This window comes from Phalacrocorax aristotelis, chromosome 3 (genome assembly GCF_949628215.1).
Source record: "Phalacrocorax aristotelis chromosome 3, bGulAri2.1, whole genome shotgun sequence".
In the NCBI taxonomy this organism is placed as follows: domain Eukaryota; kingdom Metazoa; phylum Chordata; class Aves; order Suliformes; family Phalacrocoracidae; genus Phalacrocorax; species Phalacrocorax aristotelis.
The window spans coordinates 104,112,256-104,138,764 of NC_134278.1; the positions used below are offsets into that span (position 1 = coordinate 104,112,256).

The 26,509-nt window shown below is 40.2% G+C and overlaps 1 protein-coding gene across 29 annotated transcripts in view; it reads left to right on the plus strand.

Annotated features, from left to right (window-relative positions):
- Positions 1-26,509, plus strand: part of ESRRG (estrogen related receptor gamma) — a 404,960-nt gene that overhangs the window by 153,560 nt on the left and 224,891 nt on the right. For 11 of the 29 annotated variants that reach the window (XM_075088864.1, XM_075088894.1, XM_075088880.1 and 8 more), the window contains one exon: positions 15,604-15,662. The exons of 14 other annotated variants lie outside the window; for them this stretch is intronic. In XM_075088864.1, the coding sequence (XP_074944965.1) occupies positions 15,604-15,662 (59 nt within the window). Of the gene's footprint in view, positions 1-15,603; positions 15,758-26,509 lie in introns of all 29 variants that reach the window. 4 more of the 29 variants (XM_075088875.1, XM_075088873.1, XM_075088874.1 and 1 more) reach the window with 1 other exon arrangement.

The following is a 26,509-nucleotide window of genomic DNA, read 5'->3' on the forward strand; positions in this document are numbered from 1 at the left end:
CACCGCTGGATCTGAGCACCGAGAGCATTGTTGAATACATTTTCATACCTTTGCATTTCCTACCCCCCCTTTCCCAAGGTAGGCCAATTCTCAACTGTTCCAGACACCTTTCTCTCCCTGTCTTTGGCTAGGATTAGAAGAGCCATGCCAGCCTTTATCTGATACACTGTTTGCTGCTAAATGTACCATTTGTTTAGTAGAAGAAGAGTGATGCAGAAGGGAGGCTGAACTTGTTGCAGATTTTGGAGATAAATAAGACTGGGTGCTATGCAGCTTAATTATCTGCAAGAAATGCTATGCTGATGAGCAACCCCATAGCACAACCATATCCAAATAATAACTTGTGATGCTGACCATGCAGAAGTCGGTAGGCCTGACTCAAGATTTCACTTTCACAGAATTTGGGTTACCCATCACATTTAGCTCTGCTGAAACTTCTGCTTTACTATGAACTTTGTGTGGACCTTGTGCACCAGTGATGTTTCTTCTTAGCTCAAAAATTCACTTTCCTCAGTTGATGTATGGAGGTAACCTCATCTGCTTAGTTTGCAGGTCTGTTACTGATATGACTGAATGGATCTATCACTGAATTGTGGATTCCCCTGAGTGGTAACCACCACACAACTATAAAATATTATTAATTAATGTAATTATTTAATAGTTGTGATTAGAAGGTGGAGTTATGGGTGTTACAGAGCAGGTGTTTCTTTGGAAGTTCAAAACATGCTTCTCCCAGCTCTTAGACTGAAGCTGACCCAAGCAAATGGATTCAAAAACCGACTTTGCAACACGGATTAAAAATTTGGGGGTGATCATTAATTTCCGTGCACTCGCAATATTCAAGGTGCGTGCTTGAAAAAGCCCAGTTTCCTCTTTTGTTCAGGTACTCTTACAAAGCCTGGTGCAAACTTGTTTTGGTGGCAGTGAAAGAGGTCTCATCTCTCACCACATCAGAGCACAAATCTCAGATTCCCTCTTCTGAAAGTGGCCTCTAGTTATTGCATGAGTAAAAATACAGACGATCTCTGCCAGACACACACGGAGACTAGGTGTCTGTGCTGACACATCAATACAAAGGTCTGTTATCACAGGAAAATTTCTCCTTCTAAACCTGGGCTTAAACTAATATGAACAGACATATGAAGGCCCCGGTGGGTGACCTTTACTCACACGAGAATATGTCTGCTCAGGGATTTCTTAGTTCATGTTAATTGATTGCCTGATGGGATTGATTAACTAATTGATTTACTGTGGTTTGTGGTTTAATGCAAGGATTGGCCTAGGGTATACTTCAAAAGTTTTTGATGTGGAAGAGAAATTTGGGAAAAGCTGGCACTAGCAGTGATAGTCTGTTTTGAGTGTGACTCCAGCATCTTATGTTGGATGAATTCAATTGCTGAGAGTATTAGTAGTTAACATGAGTGACGCTTTATGGGCTGGGTTAGAGTGAGGTGAGCTGAGGATTGAATCAGCAGCGTTTTTGTTAACCCACAGTGATTTCGTGTAAGCCCATTTCAAGTGCATGTTAATAATGTCAGTGTGTGAGGTATCCATCTTCCCTCTTACCCTTTTGCAGGCACAGGGAGAGGGACTATAACAGGGTCTTTGCTCAAAATCATTGTCCCTTCCCTCTTTCTGCAGGAGTGGGCTCCTAATCGTCATTCTCTGTGTGCACCTACTCCCCCCACCTCCCGTGGTGCATGTATACTCGAGTGGTTCTTGCCATGGGGGTGCAGAGAAAGAAATTAAAACCCCTCACAAGAGACCAGCCTTTCAGCAAAGAGTACCCCCAGTTCTTTGGTTCGCACGTGTCTCTGCTTCCTGGCAAAGCATGCCATGTAGTGTGAGATACCAGAACCAAAATTCAGATCTGTATGACAATTTTGAAAGCATGTTCTAAGTGCCTGGAGGCTGCAGCTGAAACGGCTTTCCTGTTGCTTATATAAACTTGTTTGAAAGAAATCATGCTGTAGACCTACAGTGAGGGCGCAACAGACTTTCTGTTCACGCTCTTGGGTATTTCTTGGTACTTAGGAGACTCGAAAAAAACCCCATAAATTTCCTATTAACCTGTTTTGAAAATAGCCTTCCCATATCAAAGCATGTTTAAAAAGCAGATTGCATTTGATAGCAGTAACTAAAATGCAGTAAGAAGCAGCCTTTTGATCTGTTGCAAATAAACTCTTTTGCAGATAAATACGTTACAAGTGTATTTTTGTTCATTTGCTATCAAATTTAATAACAACCAGTGGAATTGAGTTCAACCAAAATGGTTTCATATCAGACTTCGAATACATACTTTTAAATATTAAAAGATAATGATTTGTATGGCATTGTTATATAATGCATTTCTTGTCTTCTCTTGTGTGCATGTGACGAATTCCAGTCGATAAGCCCAGGACTCTGGAGTCAGTTGTCTGGCTAGTTATTAAGATTAAGATAAGTACTGAGAAGGGAAAGATACAGCGCATTGTACTGCCCTGCTGGGACGGGGCCACCTCGGATTCCAAGTGTAAACAATGCATTAGTTCTCCCTGGCTTATTTCAAACCCGAGGTGTACACTGTAAATATTTGGGAAATATGATGGAAAGAGTGTGGAAAGACTTTTTAAATTTTTATCCTTTAAATTTTAGTACTAAAAATTGAACCTTAGCCCCACCCCCTCGGGTCCCAAATCATTACTCATCCGTACAAAGCCAAGACCAATTTCTGTTAATTACATATGAAAAATAACATTTTTTTTTTCCTTACCCAAGCCATAAAAAAGCAGACAGACATTTGGACGGCATTATCACCAAGCGCTTCGTGCTGAGTGTGCCACAACAATAACAACATAGTTAATGCCCGCACAGCAAAGCTCAATTAGGCTTTTTTGGGGAAAAGGGGGGGAATAGGACTGGAAGGCCTGAACTGTTGAATGCTGAAGCTAATGCAAAGTCTCCTGATGACTTCAGTAAACTTTGGATCAGGTCCAAAATGAAAGTTAGTGAGGTCAGTGCTTTCGGAGCATGTTATTGCTGGTGTCTCTGTGGTGGAGTCCTAAGGGCATCACGCTGTCTTTGTCAAAGAGAAAGGGGGAGAAAGTTTTCTGTTATTCCAAAGTATTACTGAGATATTTTTTTAAAACATTGTTTCCTGAAGTTCAGTTGTTGATTCCCACTAACTTTAATAAATACGCACTTTGCTACAAAGCGGTAGCCGACGCTTTCAAGACAGAAGTTTGACTTGTCTGTAGGATCACTGGAGGAGTGATAGAAAGCAGTAATTTAGAAAGTGTATTGAAGCTGCATGCTGTGCACTGTAGACCACTGGGTAGCAATTAATTTTTGTTAATGAAATCAAAGCTGGATGTATGGAAATGGTTATGTAAAATGTATACACTGCTAAACAGCTAACTAGTCCTTGGGGTTTGCATTTTCGTTATCTGTATGTAAATCATTTCAGCGAGCATGATCTAATGAGTCAAAAACTGCTCTGAAATTTGAATTGAGGTTTGCAAGACACTTTAAAATCCTCGTGCCCTGCTTCATGATATGGCCCTTACAGTGAAGCTGTGTCTATGCTCTGATTAATCGCATCTTATGTGGAGATAGTTTGTAGGTTTTATTGTGTTTCAGAAGGGTTATTTCTAATCTCTGGGAATATCTTGCATTAGTGGGGATGTGAAATTAGGGAACATTCAAAACCATTCAAGAGAAACAAGGAGCACAGCTGAATGGTCCCCAGTGACCCCTACTAAATCTTATGTTTCTTATGTGGTAGGAAATAAATAAAAAAATAAAATTAAACATTTAACTGTAAAAGGCTGTCTGACAAAACGATGCAAACTGCTTTTTCCTGAGTGTCAGAAAGTTCTATTACTGAATTAGAAACTGTCTCTTTCCTTCATATGCCAGTTAAATCATTGTGCTTCCTTAGCTCCCCTAAGGTATACGCTACGATTTCCTCTTAACCAGCAATGAAGATAAATAGCTCCTGTATCTTTGCTGTTTACAGTTATCCTAAGCAAAACCAAAATTAAAGCAGAATCACTGTGGCATCGCAGTGTCTTACAGCATCCTGAATATCGGACAAAAAGTTGGGATACCTCAGAAAGGATATAGAACATATGAAATATAAAAATGTGTATGTGTGTATACTTGCATGCATATTTATACCTTCAATTACTAATAGACATCAAAAAACTGAGTAGTTAAAATGATATCTAAGCTTGATGTGCTGTAACCAGATAAATGAAATGTACAGAGTGGATTGGAATATTTGGAATACCACTTTCTGATTCCCAGCCCTTTTTTCACAGCGTGAGCATTATATCATGGTTGTGTACATTCCAGTTAGCTGCAAGTGAGAAATCACTGCCGAGGTCGCTGAAATGTCAGTGCCACATACGCTGAGGACAAAAATGCATGGAATTCCCTGTTATAACTCTAATTCTCAAAATTCATATGATACAGGAGGAAAATGCGTGTGTACTGCAGTCTAACAGAGACACTGGCTGGCTGAAAAGCCCTACAGACAAACCTGTGCCATAACCTATTTTAGGTTTTTAAACATTTAATACGCCAGGTGAGTAAGTTTAGTCTCTGGCACACGCATTCAGCTTTATGCTGTATATTCGCTGAATACTCTTGAAACCAGCTACATGTTTTTAAAGCTCTTTAGCTGAACCCTGTATGGTCTGAAATACCCAGGTAGTTAGCATTCCTGCCAATTTGATATGACTGAGACCTTTACTTGAACTGACCTCAGAAGGAATAGAAGACTAATTGAGGCAGCCCTAGTTCTAGCTCTCTAGAGGTGTAAAACACTGCAAATGGTATCTGGTGCATGCATAAAAAGGTTTACATAGTGGAAGAGGGATGTGGGAAGGAAAAGCAAGACTTTTCTTTCTCAGCCTCTCAGCAACCTTCTCCCTCCTCTCCCCAAAGCTTCAAGAAAAAAATGGTTTTATTCCTATCTTAATATCATTGTATCGTAAAATAATAAGAAAGGAAGAAAAAAAAGGAAATGTACCCAAACAATGCAGAAGGTAAAATTAGGACAGTACTTGTGTGCCTCAGGGCTGTAATTAAAGCTATCTAGATAAAAAGAGATATTCTGCCTCAGATTTATGTTCTGAGCAGGGGAAAAAAAAAAAGAAAAAGGCTGAAAGTGAAACACAGCAAAAGAAATTCGTAATTCCAATGTATTCAACTCGCCCATCAGAAGAAATGGCATTAATTCAGGTACCCAATTACTGTAATGTGGTTCAGAGCACCTCAATAGGTGTTTCAATCTCAAGCCAGGACTAACATTTGTAATCCTTTAAATGCACTTAAGAAATTGATGTTACAGCCCCACAATCTGTTAGGGGCCTTGCTTCCTGGCTGATTGCAAAGTATCCCACCATTAATTGGATCATCAGAATGTGATCCGCGTTCTGGTCCCCGGATTATGTAAGACTGACTTTGCTCTGACGCGCTGAACCAGAGGCTTCTTTTGCTGGATATTTTGACCCTTAATGTAGATAAGTGGTATTTTTCATCAATCTTAGCTTGCATTAAAAAAGGGAAATGTCAATTCAATGTGGGGCGTTTAACTTAATTCAACATCTTTTAATTTAATACCTTGGAAAAGTTAGTCCGTCTCCGACCTGCCGGAGACTTCTGCTGATGGAATGGTTTGCAGAGTGGGACTGGAGGCACGTCGTTCCCTCTCCATAACACGGTCAGGTCCCAAATGCCTCTTCATGCTTCATCCCTGTATGAAAGGGAAAGATAGAAAAACCAAACGGTCCCCTGACCATGCTTTGCCGTACCGGTAGTTTCTTAAGCTCCTTTGGACTGTTCCCTAACGACTGCTCTGTGTGCCTGAGGGAGAAGAGACAGACCAAAAAAAAAAAAAAGAAAAAGAAAAGAATTCAGTGTTTACTGCTCTGCTTTCGTCTTGGACTTCAGGTTTTCTTGATTTTATTTATTTATTAATTTATTTATTTATTTATTTATTTATTTTTAAGTTTGTGAATCAGGGTGCTTTGATTTACTCAATATTCTTAACGTGTTTTGGTGCTACAATAACAGATGGTTTGAAAATAGGGGACATCCTTTCTAAAAGAAGGAGGCTTTACCTGAAAAAAATTTATTACCAGAATAGGTATAGGACATGTCATAACACCTTTTTCCTTTTTTTTTTTTTTTTCTTTCTCTCCTTTTTTCTTGTACTGCGTCATAAAAGCCCTCCTAGTGCTTCTCTTCCTGATACTGAATGCATTTGTCCCAGTGGTACAGACAGAAGTTCAAAGGCAACTCCAAAAAAGAAATGTGGGTTGTTTTTTTTTCCAATGAAAATAGTAAGCTTCTCAGTTTTCTGGGCATTGTAATGAGCACCAGATTAATTTGGGTCTTATAATGGGAAAACCATTATATGGTATGTTGTCTCTTGTCCTCCTGGTTATATTAAGAGTGAAGATGGTGAGGTGAGAATAACATTAGGTTTCATGACCAAAGCTTGATGTTTTTTCTGGAACTGGTGGTTACTAATCCTGGGTATGGCAATGATTTCAGTGAAGTAGTACCTGCTACCTACATATACATGTACGTCAAAAATCACTGGCAGGATCTGATTTTTTTTTGTTTTTGGTGTCTCAGAGAAAGAGCAAGCTCTTTTCACATGTTGTCACACAGAGGCAGAAGCTTATAGAAATCATTTTGCAGCTGAGGCTGGCTGACTTAGGTATCCTTTCTTTTGATTTCTGCAAAGACCTTGGTCTTATTTTTCCAACTCTCCCCTTTCCCCCCCGCCCTTTGTCAAGTCATTCAAAAATAGTGCCATACTGTGGGCAGGAAAAACTGCCAAGGCACAAGCGATGGTGAGGGGGTGGTTGGACATCATGTTTCACTGCCATCTTCTAGGCTGTGGAGGTGTTTTCTGAGATGTCTTTAGAACATTACAGGTTGAGGAAAAACAAGCTTTTGAGGCAGCATCTTTGTTTCATGAGAAATGTTCGCTCCCAAGGATCGAACAGAAGAGGGCGGTTCTTGCATTTCTCCCACTCCTCTGCTGGCCAGGACCAATTCAAAGTCTGCCATGTAGGAGGAAAAAGGTTAAAACTTTGAGGCAGGGAGTTTTAATAGGAGGTTTGGGACAGTCTCATTACATGTCTCATCCATACAGGTTTTGCAGCTGCTTAGGATGACACCTTGTGAGCTTTCTCAGTGTGTCAGAGAACATAGCTGTGCATGTCTTCGGTCCACATTAATTAGGTTTTGTATATTAGCAGACCACCTAGGTTTGCCTTCTCGCTGGATTTACAGACACGATAAACACAGATGCACAAAATGGCTTTTGGTGGGAGATATTATTGTGATCCTGAACACAGATAGGAAAAGAACTGGTCTGGTGTTTGGAGTGAGCTGGCAGTTTATTAAGAAATAACTGTGGACTGATCAGGAGGAAGCAGAGTTTCTGTTGCTGGGTTGGGGTCTGTGTGACGCTGCTGTTACTCATAGAAGGTAAGTGGCTCATACATAAATGCCTGACCTTGCTTTTTTTTTTTTTTCCTTCTCCTTTTTTTTCTTTCTCCCTTCTCCCTGATATGAATTGAATAGGCAGGTAGATATATACCGTTCTGGTCAGCCTAATTGGCGCTAGAGGTGATATGGTGCTACACTAGGACAGGATAACCTTTAGGTTTAGGCTCCTGGCTGGAGCACAAAGAACATGCATTCAACTCCCAGCGGTTCTCTGACTGGTCTCTTTACATTGCAGTGTGTGTTGGTCATGGTGGTCTTCTCTCTTTGCACTCGTTCAGCTCCTGGTGCAGGAGGATCTCACCTGGAACAATAGATACTGCTGAACTGTAAATAAGAGCCCTGGCTAGAGAATCCTATAAGCAGGTGACCAGCTTACAAAAATATAATACTTTTCTACCAAGCATATTTCATTTTACAGTATTTGAATCTCTGTGTTTTCCTTGAAACTGCCCCCATGGATGAAGAATGTTTGTGCTGACCAGTTACATACTTGCTATTCTAACATGCAAAGAGGTATGCTTATGAGGGAATTACACCTACTTAAGCTTAAATATTTTATCAGGCAGTGCTGAAGGAAGCTTGTTTGGCCATGTTCAGACCTGGTATAAACAGCGTAAACCTTTCCTGAAGTGACTGCAGCTGTATGTACTTCGGCCAGACTTAAGTTTAGCTGGAAGACTTCCAGATAAGTACTAGTCTCACAACTCTGCTCATTCAACACCAATACAAAGCTCTTTTATGAAAGGAAAAACATAAAGTAATATAGGTAAGCCTATAACGATTTTGGCCAGAGAACAAACATATTGTTTCTTCCTGCTTGGAAGGGCCTAACCTTCTGTAGGGAGAGTAGGATCTGTGATATCTCTGGTATTGATAGCATTCCTACAGGAACTGCATTTTCCAGCAAGCTTTGTAATAGCCTAAGATGCTTCTGAGTTATTCCACTATATCAAGGGGAAAGGAAACCTTTTGTAGCTTGTGGCTGTGCCTTCCTGGGCAATTGATTGTAAACGCAGACAGTGTATCTCAGGGTATTTTGCTGTATGGAGTTGCATTGGAAGTGCGTCACTTCCAATCTGTTTTAATTGGAGTGTTGGGTGACACTTCTCTGCTGCTTTATCCCCGGATAGAAAGCTGATCTACGTTTTTAGCTTTAAGTACACTACAAGGTTGGAAAGTAAAGTTGAGTTTGCAATGAAGCAGATATATTGGCTTCCCATGTTTTGAAGACAAATGGAGTCTCATCCATCGCTGCTATACCAGTATGCTGGTGCTGTTTCAGGCTGCTTTGGGTTAGGATTTCAGTTTGCCCTTCCTTCCTAATGGGGTCCCTTGGTGGAGAATGCCATCCAAACGCAGGATGGATGAGATGCCCTAAGGACCTGTATCAGGCTTGCCTTTTTTAAGCAGTGCCTTGCTGAACTGTGAACTGGGCTTTTCTTGGAGTGCTGCGTGAGGATATGAATTCAACTTTGAGACCAAAAAAAAAAGAGAAGGGAATAAACACCACACACAGCAGCCTATGTCAGCCTGAAAGCACACAATATTTGGTGGCAGTATTAATCCGCATCTAAAATGATTTTCTTGTGGTGTCTTAAGTACTTCCCAGGGGCTCCTTTCTTTGTTCTAACTCCCTGTGGACAGGGCAGAGAAAAATGGCTGGTGCATTTGCTTCGGCCACTGTCAGCGACAGGCTCGCAGCAGAATTAATTCTGTCCTCTCTAATGACCGTCAGTTACCTCATTGCCAGGGAAATAGCCCCTTCCGTCTACGGGATCATAGCAACTAAGTTTCGTTACGCAGGACAACACACTTCTCTCCTCCAGGCTGCCCACAAAGGCTGAAACATTTCCGCTTGCCTGTACGGCCAAGTGGCGCAGGCTTCTCTGTTTAGTAACACTTACCTGTCCCAGGGTAGGCTGTCTATTGACAGCTTGCATGCCCACTGCTTGGTATGTTACTGGTCTTGGCTTTTCTCTGAAAAGTAGACCCTGTGTCTCCTTCATGTTGGGGGGGTGGAGGGGAAGATTTAAAAGAAGTGGGCAAGATGAAACAAACCCACACGCTGTATCCCTCATGACCATATCCTCACCTGGGCTTCTTGATTCCCTGGGAATACGTGTGTTTAAATGCAAGACCAGATGGATGTGTATAAATACTGAACGTTTTTTGCATCAGGATGTATACTTTTTTGGACTTGGACTCCTGCTGGAATTCATGAGTCCACCTTTCACACAAGCCCAACTGCACAAAATGTGAATACTTTTCAAGGCAATGTTGATGAATTCAGCAAATTCAGACCGTCCTACACAGTGGTGCAAAACAAATGCCCTGTTTCTGTTTCCCAAACTTGCACTTGCTATGAAATTTACCTGTGCAATTAGTTGGATGCTGTTACTAAAAATGTAGGACAGAAGTGTCCTATAAGGGAGCACTAGTCAGCATATTTTGATATATTGTGAGTGATAGCTCCCACATACTAGGGTGTGAAGCTGAGCAAGTGTCTCTTAAATGGTTGATTTGGGTTTCAGTGTTGAGCCCAGCTGTTCCTTGAAACACTCTGTACAGTCCAGTGATTTAGCGTGTAATGGTCTTGCATAAGGAGGCAAATGTGAATCACAGGTGAACTACTTCTGAATGATGGCAAGGGTGTGAGCACTCTCCCTGCCTTTGTCTTTCCCTTCCCAGTCTCTCATTCTCCCGTATATATATATATATTTTTTTTTTTTTTCTTTCTTTCTTCTCACTGCCTCTTTGCAACACAGGTAGGCACATTCCGGTGTGACTCTGAGCCTGCTGTGTACTGGTTAATCTGGTTCTTGTGTTTGATTTTAATGTCTTTTTTCACCTTGCCTACTCTAAGAAGCCCATACTGTCTCAAGTAGCTTTGAACGTACCAATAAGTATTTGCTATACAGTGAGAAGTGAAATGGAGAACGTGTCTTCACCCAAGATCTGGAAGTAGTAGGAAATGACCTTTTACACTACTTTTGCTTTTTAGATCTTTAAGCCCTAAGCCACCCTAAATCTACTGTCCTTATAAAAAGCTGCATTTTAAAAGGCTTTAGGAGGCTTGCTGACCTTGCAACCTACTTTGTAAGGAGTCTGCACCCACAGCTATTAAACAAAATTAATTTCAGCACTTTTAAATTGTTAATCTTGCAAAAGACAACTTGCTTGCTCTCCAGTGATCCCACAGGTCATCATTCTGTGAGCTGTAAGCCATCACTAGGGTTCATGGCTCTGAACATCATCAGTCTGCTTGTGGTCTCCCAACTGCCTTGGAAAATTAATTCCTCTGCCCTCCACTTTTCCTCCCCAGCAGCTCTTTGAGATCTGGGTGCTTGGTGAGCTCTGTGTGTGGCAGCTATTCACCAGTAGCCATGCCACAGATTATTCTGATTTTAAGGTTACTCTATCCTAAATCAGTGATTCCAATCCTTAACTCATGGTAATGAACCTTAGGCAGCAGGACGTGAATTCAGGAAATGACAGTTTTAGCCTTCAGAGTGTTAGGGTTTCTACTGAAAGGGCTACATCTCTTCTAAGTTAAGTTTCCTCATACCCATGGGGCAGATGCTTTACCAGGTACTCATTTATTTTGAATCTTCTTCAGTGTATTTTTTCTGCCTGGCCATGAAACTCGGAAATGTTGCCTTTTTCCTTCCAGGTAGGGATATATGTGAATGCACGAGGGGTGGGGGAGAAAGTGTGTGCTGTATCTGCTATTATCATGCCTGGTTGTCCCTGCTCCTTCCGCCTCTTTTGTCTCTGCCACTCAAGCCAATTTCAGCCATCCGCTGACTCTCGTTTGGGATAATAGCCTCTCTTTTTACTGTTGTCTTGTCATGTTTGATTCGGCAGCACAAGGGTTTTAAATTAGCCAAAACGTTTGCATGCTGGGCTTACTCCACTGCCACTACCAGTTGTAGAGCCACTAAACCACTTGATGCTGAAATTGATGATTGCTCGGAAGGAATAAGAAATTGTTGGTGGCTACCGGGAAGATTCATTCACGCCGAGCCCCTTTTAAGAAACGTAGGGGGGAGGGAGAGAGAGATTTCCTTCATTTTCCTGCCGCCTGGCTGGTGGTTGTGTTGTGCTTCTGCCAGGTTCCTGCTGAGTGATTACAGCCTTGCTAGGCTGTGTAGTTCCTGTGATTTCAACATAAAAACAGAAGAAGAAAAACACAGAGGGAAAGGAAGGTGGGGATAAAGCTCCAGAGACTTGCAGTTCAATTCACTAATGTAGAATTGTGATGTTTTAACTCGCTGCTCACTTTAATTTATTTAATCTAGTTTATTTCCCCTGGACAGAAGTTTACCGGTTAGAAGTTTTACCCAGTAGAAGGCTCTCTGTATCGGCCTGCCTGAGTTGGTGATGCTAAACCACAGCTAGACTCTAAGCAGTTTTTAATATTCTCCGGATTAAAAATAACCCATCATTAAGGGGATCTGGGATCACTAAGAAACTACAGAATTTCTAATAATACCCCCACATCCTCCCCAAAATGCCTTGTTTGTATTCCTGTTTAAAGATACGGAGGGCCAGTATATATAAGGGAAAAGAAAATGACAGCGCTTGAGAAACTGTACAAAGAGAAAACAAATGAAGCCATAGAATTAAATGTGAATGACTAGGGTTGTACGAGGGATATAATTGTATTTCAGAACTATATGCAATCACATATGCAAAGTAAGAGAGGCATCGTTTATTTCCATAGAGTGGATTTGGTTTCTTTTTGGAGAGAGTGTATGTTTTGGCACTGTTTTGTTGTGGTTGGTTGGTTGGTTTGTTTGTTTTTTGTTTTGTGGTTTAGGTTTTTTTTATATATATATTCTAGCACTAGCTTCTGGGTTATGGTGATGTTAGTAGTCAAATGGTCAGAAAAGGTCAGTAAGAGTCCCATGTACCATAGCTCAGGATTTCCAAGTCCAAAGAAAAGCACTATCTAACAGAGGGTTGTGGAAAATGTGATTTAAAAACAAAACAAACAACCAATCAAACCAATCCAAACCCTCTATTAGCCACATATATAGGTTCCCAGACAGTTAGAAGCATGGGTTCAGAGGTACAATTCATTATACACTGTCACAAATAAGACCCTAAATATAACACAGGTGGTAATACGATTGCATAGCATCTGAGCCAAGAAAGATGTTCTCATTTGATCGAATATTGCTAACATTATTATTAGCAATGTTCTAGCACTTTTTTCCTGATTACTAAGCCACATGTTCTCTTGCATAAGATGCCCTTTTTCTGCTAAAAAAGAAAAAAAAAAAAACAAAACCTTGTGAATGTGATGGTGTTGGCATCCAACTTTATTTCTCTCTTGTATGTAATAAATCGTGAAGAAAAAATGTGAATGACTAAAGCTCTAAAAATACAAATCTAACTAAGAGGCCAAATCTCTAGGGCCCGGCAGTGCTGTTGTGCAAGTCTAGCTCTAAGGACTTCCGTCTGTGCCAATTAACAGTAGATTGGAAAGCCAGGCGACCATGATGGGTTTAGTCCTGTTATCTGTCTCTAACTGCTGCACTGTTCAGAATTGCTGATTTCTCTGCAAAATCACGACTGATGTATTACAGGAAAATGTATTGGTCGAGTAGCTAGTGAGAGTTAATGCAAAGGATAATAAGTAGCTAAGGCTATGTCCTCCAGCAGACTTTGATGTGGTTTGATAATATATGGGATGGGTCAACCTGCCCTATTAGCAAATGTAGCCAGTTTATGCTCTACATACAAACTAGAGATTTGATAAAGCACTAAATTAGTTTTCACAAGGTATTAGATGTTAGATACTTAATGGGATCATCATGCTTTTGCTACACTTGGTTAAGATGTATTCTGTAACAGAAACATGTGGCAGCACGACATTTCACCAGGAAAGGAAGCCTGTCTTGTGACTGAATCACAAGTCTGGGAATTATAACGTCCAGGCATTGCTTGGCTTCCGAGTTACCGTCTGCCTGATTTACCAGAGAGGTTTCTCTTTTCACATCTGCAGAACGGGACCATGTCCTTCCCTTTTCTCTTTGCCTTCTTGTGAAGCTTAAGCCACCAATGCTTGTAAAGTGTAGTTTGGTTGGTGGGGGGTTTTGGGGTTGGTTGGTTGGTTTGTTTTTAATCCTTGGATGCAAAGGGTACAAGTAATGATAATTCTGTGAAGCTTCGGTTGGATGAGACTAAGACTGTCCCACTCAGTAGGTGTCAGGAAATTCCCTAAACTTGAGAGCTGAGAATTTACAGGTTCAAGCAAATTTAAATAAGAAACCTTATTAGAGTGTGAAAGGAGAAGCTCCAGGTTTTGACATAGTGCTCCACAACGGTGCTCTGCACTCACTTTGTGCCAGTGTTCAACTAGTATTTGAACGGTGAATTAAAACCGATAGCTCAGTGAAGCTAGTAAAATTTCTGTACAGCCAAAAATCCATTGGTAAGATATGTTACATGGGGACAACATCCTTGCCTTCACACACTTGCCCCTATTCTACCGGAGGGGAACGTGGGCGAAGAAAGTGACCTTCCCGGGACTGTACAGCAAGTCAGTCTCCAAAAGGGGACCTTGGTGTGAGCATTCCCATTATATGAGCTGATGTTTGGTCCACTAAAGCAGGCTGCTGCTTTCTTTGGTTAGCTGGCAACGCTTTAAAAAGCTTGTTTCTTTGCTATCAAAGAAAGGGCTGTAAAATTACTCTTTTTTTTTTTTTTTTTTAGGTTCCGTGTTTTTGTCTTGTTAAATAAAAATCTAAAACTGCTGCCAGCAGTGTATGCCCACAGCTACCTTCAGAAAACTATGCTTGAAAACCCATTAACCATTTTGTATTTCTCACATGAATCTAATTTTTGCTAATGTTATTTTTCCTTGTGTTTACATATACTGTTCTTAATTACATTTGAAATGCATAATTTTATTTTCTCTAACATCTTACTACTTACGCAAGTAGCCAGTCCTGAATGACCACAGCCAGGCTTTGCACTTCTCCTAGCGCTAGGGAGACATTCCTACCTTTTCGTGAAATGCAGCAAGAGTGTCATGGATAAAATGATCCTGTTTGAAAGGATAGAAGCCGCATCCCAATATAGATCACAGTGGAAAATGACTCAAAATTACATGACAGCTTCTCCCCCGTCTGCCCCCCTCCTTCCCTTTCTCAGCCTGTTTCCCTGTCAGGCCGCAGTAAGAAATGCGTTGTGTATTGTGACATTTTAGTTTACTGTTACTAATAATCCCTTTGCATCTTTCATTAGCGTGTTATTTATAGGATCGCGAAAGGGCATCGGTACCACTCAGTCTCTGAGGTGGCGCTGCCGGTGTCCCAAGGACTGAAATGGTTTTTAAAAGCACTGGGCTGCACCCTGGCCTCAGCAGCAGGCTTGTCTAGCTCTGTTAGAAGCCTGTGCCACGCTTTGGGCTGAAATCCCGCATTTTAAAACCCGCTGAGGTCAGCATGGACTTCAGATGCTTGTATAAACAAGAAGACTTTGCCTCACAACTCCTCCTAAGCCTGCACCTGATGAGCCGCTCGGAGCTGGAGGGCTGTGTTTTCCCTAATAAATTCCTTTTTTTGAACCCACTTGTTAGTCAAGCGTTGTGCACACTAACTACAGCGAGGGCCCTGGGCATAAATTACTCTCGCGTGGCACTGTCTCCGAGCAGCCCCCCAGTTATGGATTACTTTGTTCTCGACTTGACAGGAACATAATTAGAACTGTTGATGAAATCTACCAAATTGTTCCTCCGTGGCCTCAATGGTCAGGAAATTTGGCTGAGTCGTATTTGTCACCGACGTAAAGGCTCTAAACACTTCATATTAACTATGTTATTAATGTGCCCTCTAATCTGTCCGTGAATTGGTAACACTTGGAGTGAGCTTGTGCTCTAATAGCACCTTGTGATGAATACATTGTAATGCTGTTAAAAAGTTTCTGGAAGGTGGAGAAAAAAACCTCACACCTTCACAAAAAGTGAACGTTTCTAGGCTGTTTATTTTCTCTGTATGCACATTTTTATGTTACACGGTTTTGTTTTGTTTAATTGGAGATTCATTTAGGCTTTACATTGACAGACCGTTTTCTGTTCTATAGGATTTGCTGACATTTGGGCTGTTTCATTGCCAGAGGAGGCTTTGTGTGTCCCAAAGGAAGTGAGTGATCTGGCCATAACAAATCCTGCCAAAATATTTTAACACCGTTACGATTTTCTAATGCAATGCATAGTGAATGTGACTAGAAAAGGATGGTGAGTCCATGAAGGGGGTTTGCTCCCTCTCCTCTGCGATTTGTCTGGTGGAACGAGCACACAGGAGCTGCCGGGGGTGGTGGGGGATCGCAGCCAGCAGTGGGGGGGTTGCTTTGCCTCCTGAAGTGTATCACTTCAGACACAGCAATGGCTCACGCTTCATCTTTAAGCCAACCTTTCAAATTTTGGTCCTGCTTGTGAACTTTCTGCGAGTCCAAGGTGTTCAGATACACTGTTTTATTTATGCTAAATAAGCACATTTTGGCTGTTGTAATTGCTCAGTAAGTTAAAACATGGGAATGTGTGCTAGGCACAGATGAGAGAGAAGGCTGAAGGTCCTAGAAGTTGACAAACTGCTGTCTTGGTAAAACTTAACTCTTACCTTCAAAACAAGGGGCAATCTCGTACTCAGTATGGTTTTGAAGAACGCTGAGGTGGCTTTTAAGTATATAAGCGACTGTGCTTAGGTAAAGTGTTAGAACACAAAAATAAGAGTTTTCATATGTAGCGTTCAGGGGATGAAGGCAATTCTGACAACGTAATGTTTAGCATAGAGCTGGAAGTATGGGAAAATAGTAATTCAGATCCCAGAGTTATTCTCTAAAGCAACAGGTAAATTAGTTGCCGTTTTTCTAATACCTTGGTGATTTGCTTATATTAAATTTAATACCACCCCCATGCCCCCCCCCCAAAATAAACCACGGCTAAAGTTAGTATTAAGTAAATACTTTAAAACCTAAAACCAGCAATCAGCTCAAAATATGCTGACTGCAGAATATCAGCCGTCATCTCTTGTGCCCAACATACACCATGTTGAATTACTCTGACAATTAGCTTCTGTAAGAGGGTAAACTTATTTTGTATTTACATACTCGAGAATAAACAAAGTAACTGACCGTCTGTACCAGCAAATTTTGCTGAAGGGAGGAAAGCTAGTGAGGAATAGAGAAGTTGAGCATGACTGCAGCTTTGGAAGTAGCTCCACATGAGCAGATCCTTCCGCTTCTACTGAACAGCCCCGAGTTTCTGACTGGGTTGAGCTATTTGCCCCTGACCTGTGTTGTCAGGTGCTCAGATGGGCATAAAGAAAGTCAGGCCTTCCACTATTGATGGGTGTTTCCCCCTTAGATGTTTCTCTATTTGTCTTTGAATACTGAACAAATTGCAAGTTCTCACACTCATCTCCTAAGCCCTCATTGAGTTTTTGCTGGGCTCACTCAAACTGCCTCTTCCCTGTGGGCACTCTGTGCCATCTCCTGGGTCCCAGGGGCAATGATGCTGTTACCAACAGGAGGGGAGTGTTAACCTGGGAGTTAAGCCTGACTTTGAGGCTTCATTTTATGATCTTAGTATTTGTAAATTAAATGGAAATCTAACTGCACCCTTCTCATGCAAATCAATCTATTTCTAGTAATGAGCAATTTAAGTGTGTATATATATTTTTTTTTCAATATGTAGTTGCCACCTCTGGAAATCAGGACCAGAATTCAGGATGTTCAAATTAGGTGTTAGTGCATACAGATATTCTGTTGATGACTCTATTATTAGCATAAAGTAGACCAGTACTTTCCCTGGATCTGTTTCTTTTCACTGCTTTTGTCTCTTTCTCTTTCAGTTAATCTCATCTATGTTTTTAATCTACTTTTAATTTCACCCTTTAATTCATTCCTACTGAAGCCACAGGATCTTGGAGAGCTTTCTAAATAATTAGATATTGTTATTTATTTGCAGTATGGTCAAAGCTGAATTACATTTGCTTTTGTTCATAGTATTGTTTTATCGCTGTTCTAAAATGGGACATCATTAGGGGCATTCTTACCCAAAAGCATGCTTTATGCTGTCCTGGCTGTACTTCATCTGTCTTTCTAATATGCATTCGCTACTAAAAAATTTTCTTGAAGTGAATGACTATTGTATTATCCTTGAATGTTACTAGGTTTCTGGGTTTCGTTTCTTTTTTTTTTTTCCAGTGGGAATGTCATGATATGCATCCTGTACATACAAAACTAACTTGTGTCATTCAGTAAAACAAAATGCATCATAAGCAGAGCTTAATCCTGTTTTCACTTTAAGAGTAGGAAGTAAAATTATTTCTGTAGAAACCAAGGCACTTACTCAAGGGGGAGGTTAATATATAAGTGGGGTTTGAATATCAGAATTGGGCCCTAGAATATTGATTTGATAAAACTGTATGATCTTACCATGTGAGCTGTGGAGAGCCTATGCAAGTAGGTGCTTGTGTTTGAAATCAGGATTCATAGTTAATCATTCTAAGAAATAGACTTATCACTTCATAAACTCTAGGAAAGACTGTTTTCTTTTCCAAACGTTTAAATTACTCAGCCGTTTTATACATTAAAAGCCAATTATAACTTACAGGGCATTTCGAAGAATTTTCAAAGCTATTTATTTTAGGAGCTGTACACAGAGAGAGGCTTTAGCGCTGAGTAGTTCGTATTCTCAACTGCATCTATTGTTTTTTTCCTAGCAAAATACGGTTTCAAGAATGTTCATTACCAGACTAGTGACTACAAAACCCAAACAGCCAATACCACTTTCAGAACATGCAACATGTCCCTTAAAACTAGCTAATGAGCTCCAGAATATAGCTTACAAATACTTTATTTCCTTTCTCTGAGAAGGTAATGACCAGGTTAAAGTAAAGGTTTATTCTTTCACCTCTCTTCTGCCACATTACACAGACTGCATGCAAAACACATTCAGAGAGAAAAATGTGCTGCAGGATTTTAGGGAATGAGCTGTACCTGCTCCTGAATGGTATAGATGAGCTTGTTTTAAGCACCACCTTCTTGGTTCTCAGGGCCAGCTTAATACTTGAGCTGGACTGGCATACATCAGTGGCATTCTCCTCCTGAAAACTGCCTTTCCTAGAGATGCATAAATCTGTCTTGTTTCTCAGAGCATACAGCAAACCTGATTTGACAGAGTCCAGCTATGAAGTTGTATGTTACTTGACACATGTGAAATCATGTTTCCAAAAAATATACTGTCTAAAGCTACAGACTAATCTTTCAGATTATTCATTTGGATATTTGGATGCTGATTTCTCAGCAGGAAGGTATATGTGAAACAGAGCACACCAATCTAGGTCAGGAAATGACTGGTGTAGTTGTATATAGTGCAGTAGCTAGGGAGTGCATGTAAGTATGAAGACCTAAAAGATGCACGTGACACTAGTGCCGTTACAAGGCTACCTAACAAAGGCACCCTTTTCCTGAGCATAGCAAGCTGTCCCCACGGCATTATTCACCTGTTGGGAATTAATAGGGTGGTGTAGGGTGGTAAACGTTGTATTCCCAAATCAAGGCTTAGCTACCCATGGATTGCAAGGAGTTGAAAAGAAGGTTCATAAGATGGAAAAATCCTACTTTTAAGGCCTAATAAGAGTGAGAATAAGATTTCAAAATCAGAGCCTGCTTTCTAAAGACTACCGTGGGCCCAGGATCCCCATAGAGGTAAAAAAAGCCGTTTGCTTTAACAAAACGAAATAAAAGGGGGTGAAGTGATTGCTCACCCCCCTCGCTCTGTATCTTGCAGTAGAGCTGAAGTTCAGCTAAGAGCCTGGTGCTTCTCTTCATGAAAAGACTGTATGAATGAAAGGTTGCAAAGATATTAGGCTTTACTAAGTCAAGTCATACTTGTCAATAGCTTCTCTTGCTAGATATTTAAAGTTCAAGTGCTTGTTTGCTTTAGTTAAGTGCTCTGAAGTGCTTTAAAAAACATTGGCCCATTTATATAAACAAATAGAGAAACTCACTGATAGTCTTCCCAGTCAGAGTGTGTTACCCAATATTTGGATATCCTTCCTTGGGTCTGAAAAAGGTTTGCACTAGCAACTTCTAATACATGTGAGTCTTTGTTAATGGAGTATTGTATTATATCATATTATTCGATCATAGACACTGTCTGTGCTGAAACACAGTTTCTCTGTTGCACACAACCATGAGGAAATACAGGGGAGTCAGTAGCTCAGAAACTTATTTATCCAGAGCTTAAGTGTGACTTGATAGGAAGAATAAGCCAGAAACCTGATTTCCTTTTGGAATATTTGCAGTAGAGAATTAATCCTTACACCTCTCCCATATTTTTCTTCCTCTTACTCAGCTATCCTAACTCAGGAATCTCTTCTAGTGCTGAGAGTCAGGCAACCAAATTTAAACGCATCCTCAAACCATGGGAGAATCCTGTTCACACACACGTGACCACTCACAGAAAGAAAGGAAACTACCAACATTAATTGGTGGTGAAGGTGAAGATTGGGGTAGTATTTACATGCTTCCCCACAGTGTTCCCTGCCAATGTTGTAGTGCTTCCCTGCCAGTTGTCCTCATGGTAACAGCTGTACCATCACAACATTGCTCTTCTGAAGTAACTGTTGTGATGCTGAAAGCCCAGGAATGTCATAAAATTGAGTATTGAAAGTTATCCTCTTTTCTATGTATAAAGAAATAAGCATTATTTGGAAGAATCACTGGGCATACACGTTATCTAGTAAGGTCACGGCAGTTAACTCCAGAAGAAAAAGTAGCTAAATACCATCAGCATCTAACCCCCCAAAATACAACATAATATGAGCTGTTGTAACTGGGTGCTATCTTAAAACTAAAGTAGCATCCTTCATTTTAAAGAAAAAAAAGAAAAAAAAAAAAGAGATAGTTCGTCCTAATAATTTTGATCTGCGTGTGTTTTCTTTTTACCTACCTCATCTCACGTACTGTCTGTGAGATTCAGGGGAGTGTCATAAGCAGGTGGATTTAGAGCTGTTGCTAATTTAAACTGCATTTAATAAAACACAAGTTTGGGATATCTTACAAATCAGTGAATGTGGCATAGTTTGAAGATTGCTTTTGTCAAGATTGATTAGCTCAAAGAGAAACCTTTTCTAAATATTGGTTGTGAGATTAATCAGGCAATGTAAGACCTTGAATTATTCCTCATCACAGGAAAACAATGTAATGTATTATCTCATTTGATGATGGGGAAAATGTAACTTCTGAGGATTTAAAATTTGTGTTTTAAAGATTGGACCCAAGGAAAAACTGTCAGACTGGTTGTTTTTTTTTTAAACTGACTTGTAATTTTCCATATTATACCTCACTTTCTATAACATATTCCCATATTACAAGCCGATAATACCAACATCATTACATTGAAGGATGTTCTCATTATTGACTCCATTCTCAATTAATTATAAGTTTGTCATGTTTTAATGAGTAGGATTAAACTTTCATATTCCAAATATATGTCTCGCTTTGCTTGCTTAGAAATTTTCTAAAGAAGGTGGTTGAACCATTTCTCTGAATTAGTACAAGGAAACAAAAATATTCCTTGTGCACATTAAAAAGAATTTACCGTATTTACAAACACTTACAGAAAAGCTTTAGCAGCTCTGTGCTTTGGAACAAAGCATTGAAATTTGGGCAAAAGCCTTCCTGTTTTTTTCTAGCCTTCTCTATGGCAAACAGTTGTTGTCTTGCCTATACAAGTCTTTATTTTAGTGATGTGTTATGTCCTGTAAAATACAGGATAGAAGAAGCACTAATGTATTTCAGGTGTACCCTAAGTTTCACCGGGGTACTCTTTATTCTTCTTTAATAAATCACTGCTTCCTTCTATAGCCTTTTTTTTTTCTCTCCCCACAAAATTAAATGATACTTTGTACTTTTACTTAATTGCCCTGTCTTTTGAAACCGTGGTACGTTTGCAGCAACGCTGCTGCCACCTGTGCCTTTCAGATTCGGATTTGGTCCAATGCAGCTCTGCAGGGCATCTTGTCAGGCTTTCTCTTCAAAGGTCAGTGTGCATTAATAGACCCTGTTTATTCATCATATTTTCTAGCAGAAGTTTGATGTTTGTTTGTCTTTTATTTCCCTATACAACTTAACACCTTTCTCACTAGTACACATCAAATCCTTTCAAAGAATGGTGTTCTTTTGCTTATGGGCCTGCAAAATATACAAACCGGATGGATGTGTTCTAGTCCTGTTGTTGCTGGACTGTTCCTGCTGATTTCAGTACGGTTATGATTCCCCCCCATCTGTCAATAATAATTAGATACCTGTAAGCAATAAGCACCAATAACTTTGGACTCTGTGTCAGTAGATGGGCATCACAATATGGGGAGGTACTGGTGTTTTGGCTGCATAAATCACAGCAGGTTCTTACCAAAGAAAAGCAGGCTCCTTACCAAAAAGAAAATCTTTCATTAAATATGCTTTACATTGCTTGTTTAGTCTGTATTGAATTAAAAGAGTAACCTTGCAATTCGAATAGCAATGTCAACTGATATTACAGTTTGGGTAATAACGTATGAGCATGATTTGAAGGAGGTTGGATCAGCATGTCCCTCACCACGTACAAACCCAAAGTCGTGGTAAATGCTCAGCAGCAATCTACACCCTGGGCTGTTTCTCATGAGACCTGTTACTACAAATAGCATGTAGTTGCGTTTGGGTATTCAGGTTTCGACAGGATGTGGCTGCTCTTTCTCACTTACCAGATGGCTTTCCATGTACCATCACCTGTCCTAGTGCTCCTCCGCCTCACTAACAGAGTTGTGACAAGAGCTGTTGTGAAAGCTGCTTTCTGCATGTGGCCACCATAATTATCACAGATAGGCACCTTTATTTAGCAAGTCCACGTACATATTACTGTTGCAAATGTCTTATGCTTGGGTACGTTCATTTTGTATCTGTGGTGTTGATGTTCGGCAGCCTAATCACAGAGTTAAACCTGTGCAAGACCTGCTTGATCTCAGGATAAGGCTTCGTACGTCTGTATGATATGGTGTGAATTTCTTCATACTCCTGTTTGGAGGAACATCTATAACTTAGCTGTAGCTTTGTGTTACTTGAAAGTAATTCAGTAATCTCATGCATGGCAAGGGAAGTTTTATACTGCAACTCCCCATCACCCATCCTCATGCACATTTTCTACGTGTATCATTATTACCATCAGCATCTGTCTTCTGAGTGATGATTTATTCGTCTCTAGGTCTCTGTCCCTTTATACAATACTAGATCTAAAATTACATCTGTCTACAAAGAAATGCATGGTCTAAAAGATTTAATACTGGTTTCAAAATTTTATTGCCTATAACCAAATGTTGAAATTGCTTTAAATTAACAAGTAATTATTTAGAAAGAAGTAGGAAAGAGTTAAAAAAAATTAAAGTTAAAAAAAAAAAAAAATCCCTTTCCCAGGCAAACTGGACCCCCTTCTTCCAACAAAGCTGTTGCCGGAGGTTTCAGTGGTATGAATAAATGTATTTCTTTTAACACTTTTGTTGTTTAAAATGCTATTGTTTCATCTGAGGTGTGAGGAGATGTGCTAACCTTGTCAATGTGGGTGCAGTAGAGCAGAAATGATAACTGTATATACTTTTTTTTTTTAACAAAAATATTGAGTGAATGTGTGTGTGTGTGTGTGAGAGAGAGAGAGAGAGAGACAACTTATTTAAATCCTGAATACAGTTCAGACCTCATATGCATTGTTAAAAAAAAGCCCTAAAGAATTGCATATGGATTAGGGGGATGAATATTCTATTATTTCAGTCTGTTCTGCTGATCTTCTTATTGTGACTTTGCGCTTCAGAAATCTGCCAGGAATTTGGCTTTGCTGTACTAGGCAGTAATTTTAAATGTGTATCAAGCACTTGATAGTGTATGATTTGCGTGCTGTTGCATTCCCATTCCCTAAATTTTCCACCAATTTATTACTTTTTTCATACTGTTTTAATATTTCAGGATGATGAATATATACAGCATCATTAAAGGTAAATAAAAAATGCATGAAATTAAAAAATGGAATATTAGATGTTTCTTTGCTGTAATCCCTAGGTCCAATAGGAATGAAATGTCTCTGTTCTGTCAAGTAATCCCTAAACATGATTAGGGACCTTGTAGTTTCCACATAGCCCACATAATATTTGTATCATATAAGCCTATTTATGTAAGGTTTGAGTAAAAGTTGTTATTAGAAGACCTATAAACCTATTTTACAATTCCAAAAGATATGCTTGCCTCTTAATCTCCCCACTTTTATTATTTTGCTGGAGATGACAATACGTCCTTAATTCATTTTTCAGAATTCTGTTACATCTTTGGGGTACTTATATCGTGCATTAACAATCGCAATGAAATGTATTTTTAAGACAGAGGACTGAGTTCAACAGTTCATCCACTTGTGTAGTGTCTCCTTAAATCTGTGCTGGTAGGGACGTGCACCTCTTTCTAGGTCTCTTCTTCGATGTCCGGGCTTAATCTGAACTGGGGGTCAGGAGATGTAGGGATTGTTTTTCTGATTTTGGGGAAGGGGAGATGGAAAGAGAGCGAATGGATTAATTTTGTCTTTAAATCGTGTGATAATATATTATCAGTGATGTAGGTGCTTCTGGCAGCATCACAGGAAGTTTTAGAAATCGGCTTCTGATTTGATCAGCCAATAGCACAGGTTTAGGGAGAAAAAGCTGGAAAGAAGGAAAATGGGGGGAGAGTTTTGAATGACAAGGTTGTAAGGTGGGCGAGACAGTAGCTGTTTCCAGTTCAGTTTCATTATTTCCCCCTGTGACACAGTAGAGCTGGGGATGCAACAAGCCAGCAGTTCCCATTCCCTGCCTCAGCCTCTTGCCTGGGCAGCAGAGGCGCTCGTAGTTCCATCCTGTATGTTGTTAGGCTGAATTCATTAATGGTCAGAGGTGTTCAAGTTCTGTGGACTCACAAGGAAGATAAATAAATAAATAAAACCAGTAACATATATGGTTTGAGTAGACATTCACTAAGAAAAGATTTTCAAATGATAGCTGGGGACAGCAGTGGCAATTCTGTATTTCCCATAAGGAAATTTGAGCTTATATTAACCTTGGGCTATCTACTCTAAAAAAACCCTGCGGAAATACACCTGTATTGCTTCCACACTGCACTGAAATTTTACTTTTATTTCATTTTTGGCAGTTAGTATGGCATTTGAGCAATAGCTCTATTCTTGTATTTATGAACTGAGAGAAGCAAAACCACTCACTGCTGAGCCTAGGGATCCTCTTCCAGGAAAACTGAGATCAATAACTGTTATCAAGTCTTCATTTACAGGGAGTGTTAAATGACCACAAAGTCCTGATGTTCATCAATTAATAGGGTGCGCTTAAAACCAGTCTGTCTGGCCTCCCCACCCTACCGTACTCAGAACTGTTGATCTTTGCTATCATTTTAAACAGTCACTTTCAGTTATTCAAATTTCTTTTTAACTGGACATTCTGTATTACAGCGGTGCCAGTAAGTTAAAGGTAAGCCATGTTTTCCCTCACCAGCCTCCTCCTTCCTGCTAGCAGTGGAAGGCAGGAATGAGATGATGACACCTGAGGCTTGTTTTATAATCCAAAGCAGGGAATTGCAAAAATAAGCATTTTGGTACTCGGCAAGAAGGCAAATGCACACCCCAACTGGAGCAGAACACACCCTGAAAACTGAAAATAAAAACCTGATGCGCAGAAGCATTTTGGCATGCCTTTATTGCCTCAGTTTAAGTGGAAAAGAGGGATTTGGAAAAGAGAGAGCTTAATTTAACAAAACAATATTATACTTTCGATCCTTAAAGTGAATGAATTATTTGGATACTTAGTGGTATAATGTCTTTGAATAGTGCTGGTACTTAAGATAGAAAAAAATGATATTACGAATGTGCTGTGTTTGCCTCTTATGATGTTTTTACCAATTTGGCATTTATGGGAAGCAATATCATTGTTGCAAAGTTTCCAAATTGCTTTTTACACAAATCCGTAGAAATTAAATCTCCTCCTTGTTATGAAAATGAAGTGATGTCTTGAGACACTGGTATATTAGCACAAATCTGTAGAGACAATAAGCCCAATTCTGCTTGCGGTTATTGTGTGTCCACTTTTAATAGCTCCGAGAAGCTACGTTAGGTGTTAGGCTATTGCACAACAAAGTAAATAAGCACATGCTTAAGTGTAGCATGTGAGCAATAGCAGAGATGTCCCATAGGACCTCTTGTGCTTTAAGTTAAGCCCACACCTGACTGCTTTCATGGCAAAAATTTAGCCCACAACGTGGAGTAGTGTGTGATGCAGGAATAATGGCAAATTATGTAAATTGTGAGCCTTCAGAGAGAAAGAACATCACAAATCAATTTCAACCTCAAAGGAAACAACGTGACTACAGATCAGTGTAGGCCGTGTGAAGATTTTGGGAGACAGCATACCGTGTGGTGCAATGCAGCTTGGGCCAATTGTGGAGCTCTTCAGCAAAAGCCTGCTAGCGTTGTTCAGGTTTCTACTCAGAACAGCTGCAGGAAAGGCCACACACTTCTTCTGAGAGGTGGGAAAATATAGTGGTACAGGTTGTACCGCTGCCAAAAAACCCCTAAAAGATATTTAGTAGAAACGTATTTTGAATAGTAGTAATGCTGAGCTCTGAACGAAGGCGCTAGGTGAGAACTGTGCCTGGCCAGTGAGCGTTTTGCTGGGTCTTCCCCAAAACCCTGCTCGGCCATAGCTGCTGACAAAGGCAGTGTCAGCAGCGCTGACTCCAGGAGCAACGCTTGCGTGTCTGAGGGGCTTTGCCTCATTAGTAAGAGGCAGTCTAACATCCCAGACCCTTCCCCTGTCCCCTTGGACTGCACAGCTCAACACGTGTAAGAAGGGTACAGACACAACGTGGATTGGAAGAGAGACCAGGTCATGGACAGTCCAGGTGACTGGCATCACTTACAGGCGAG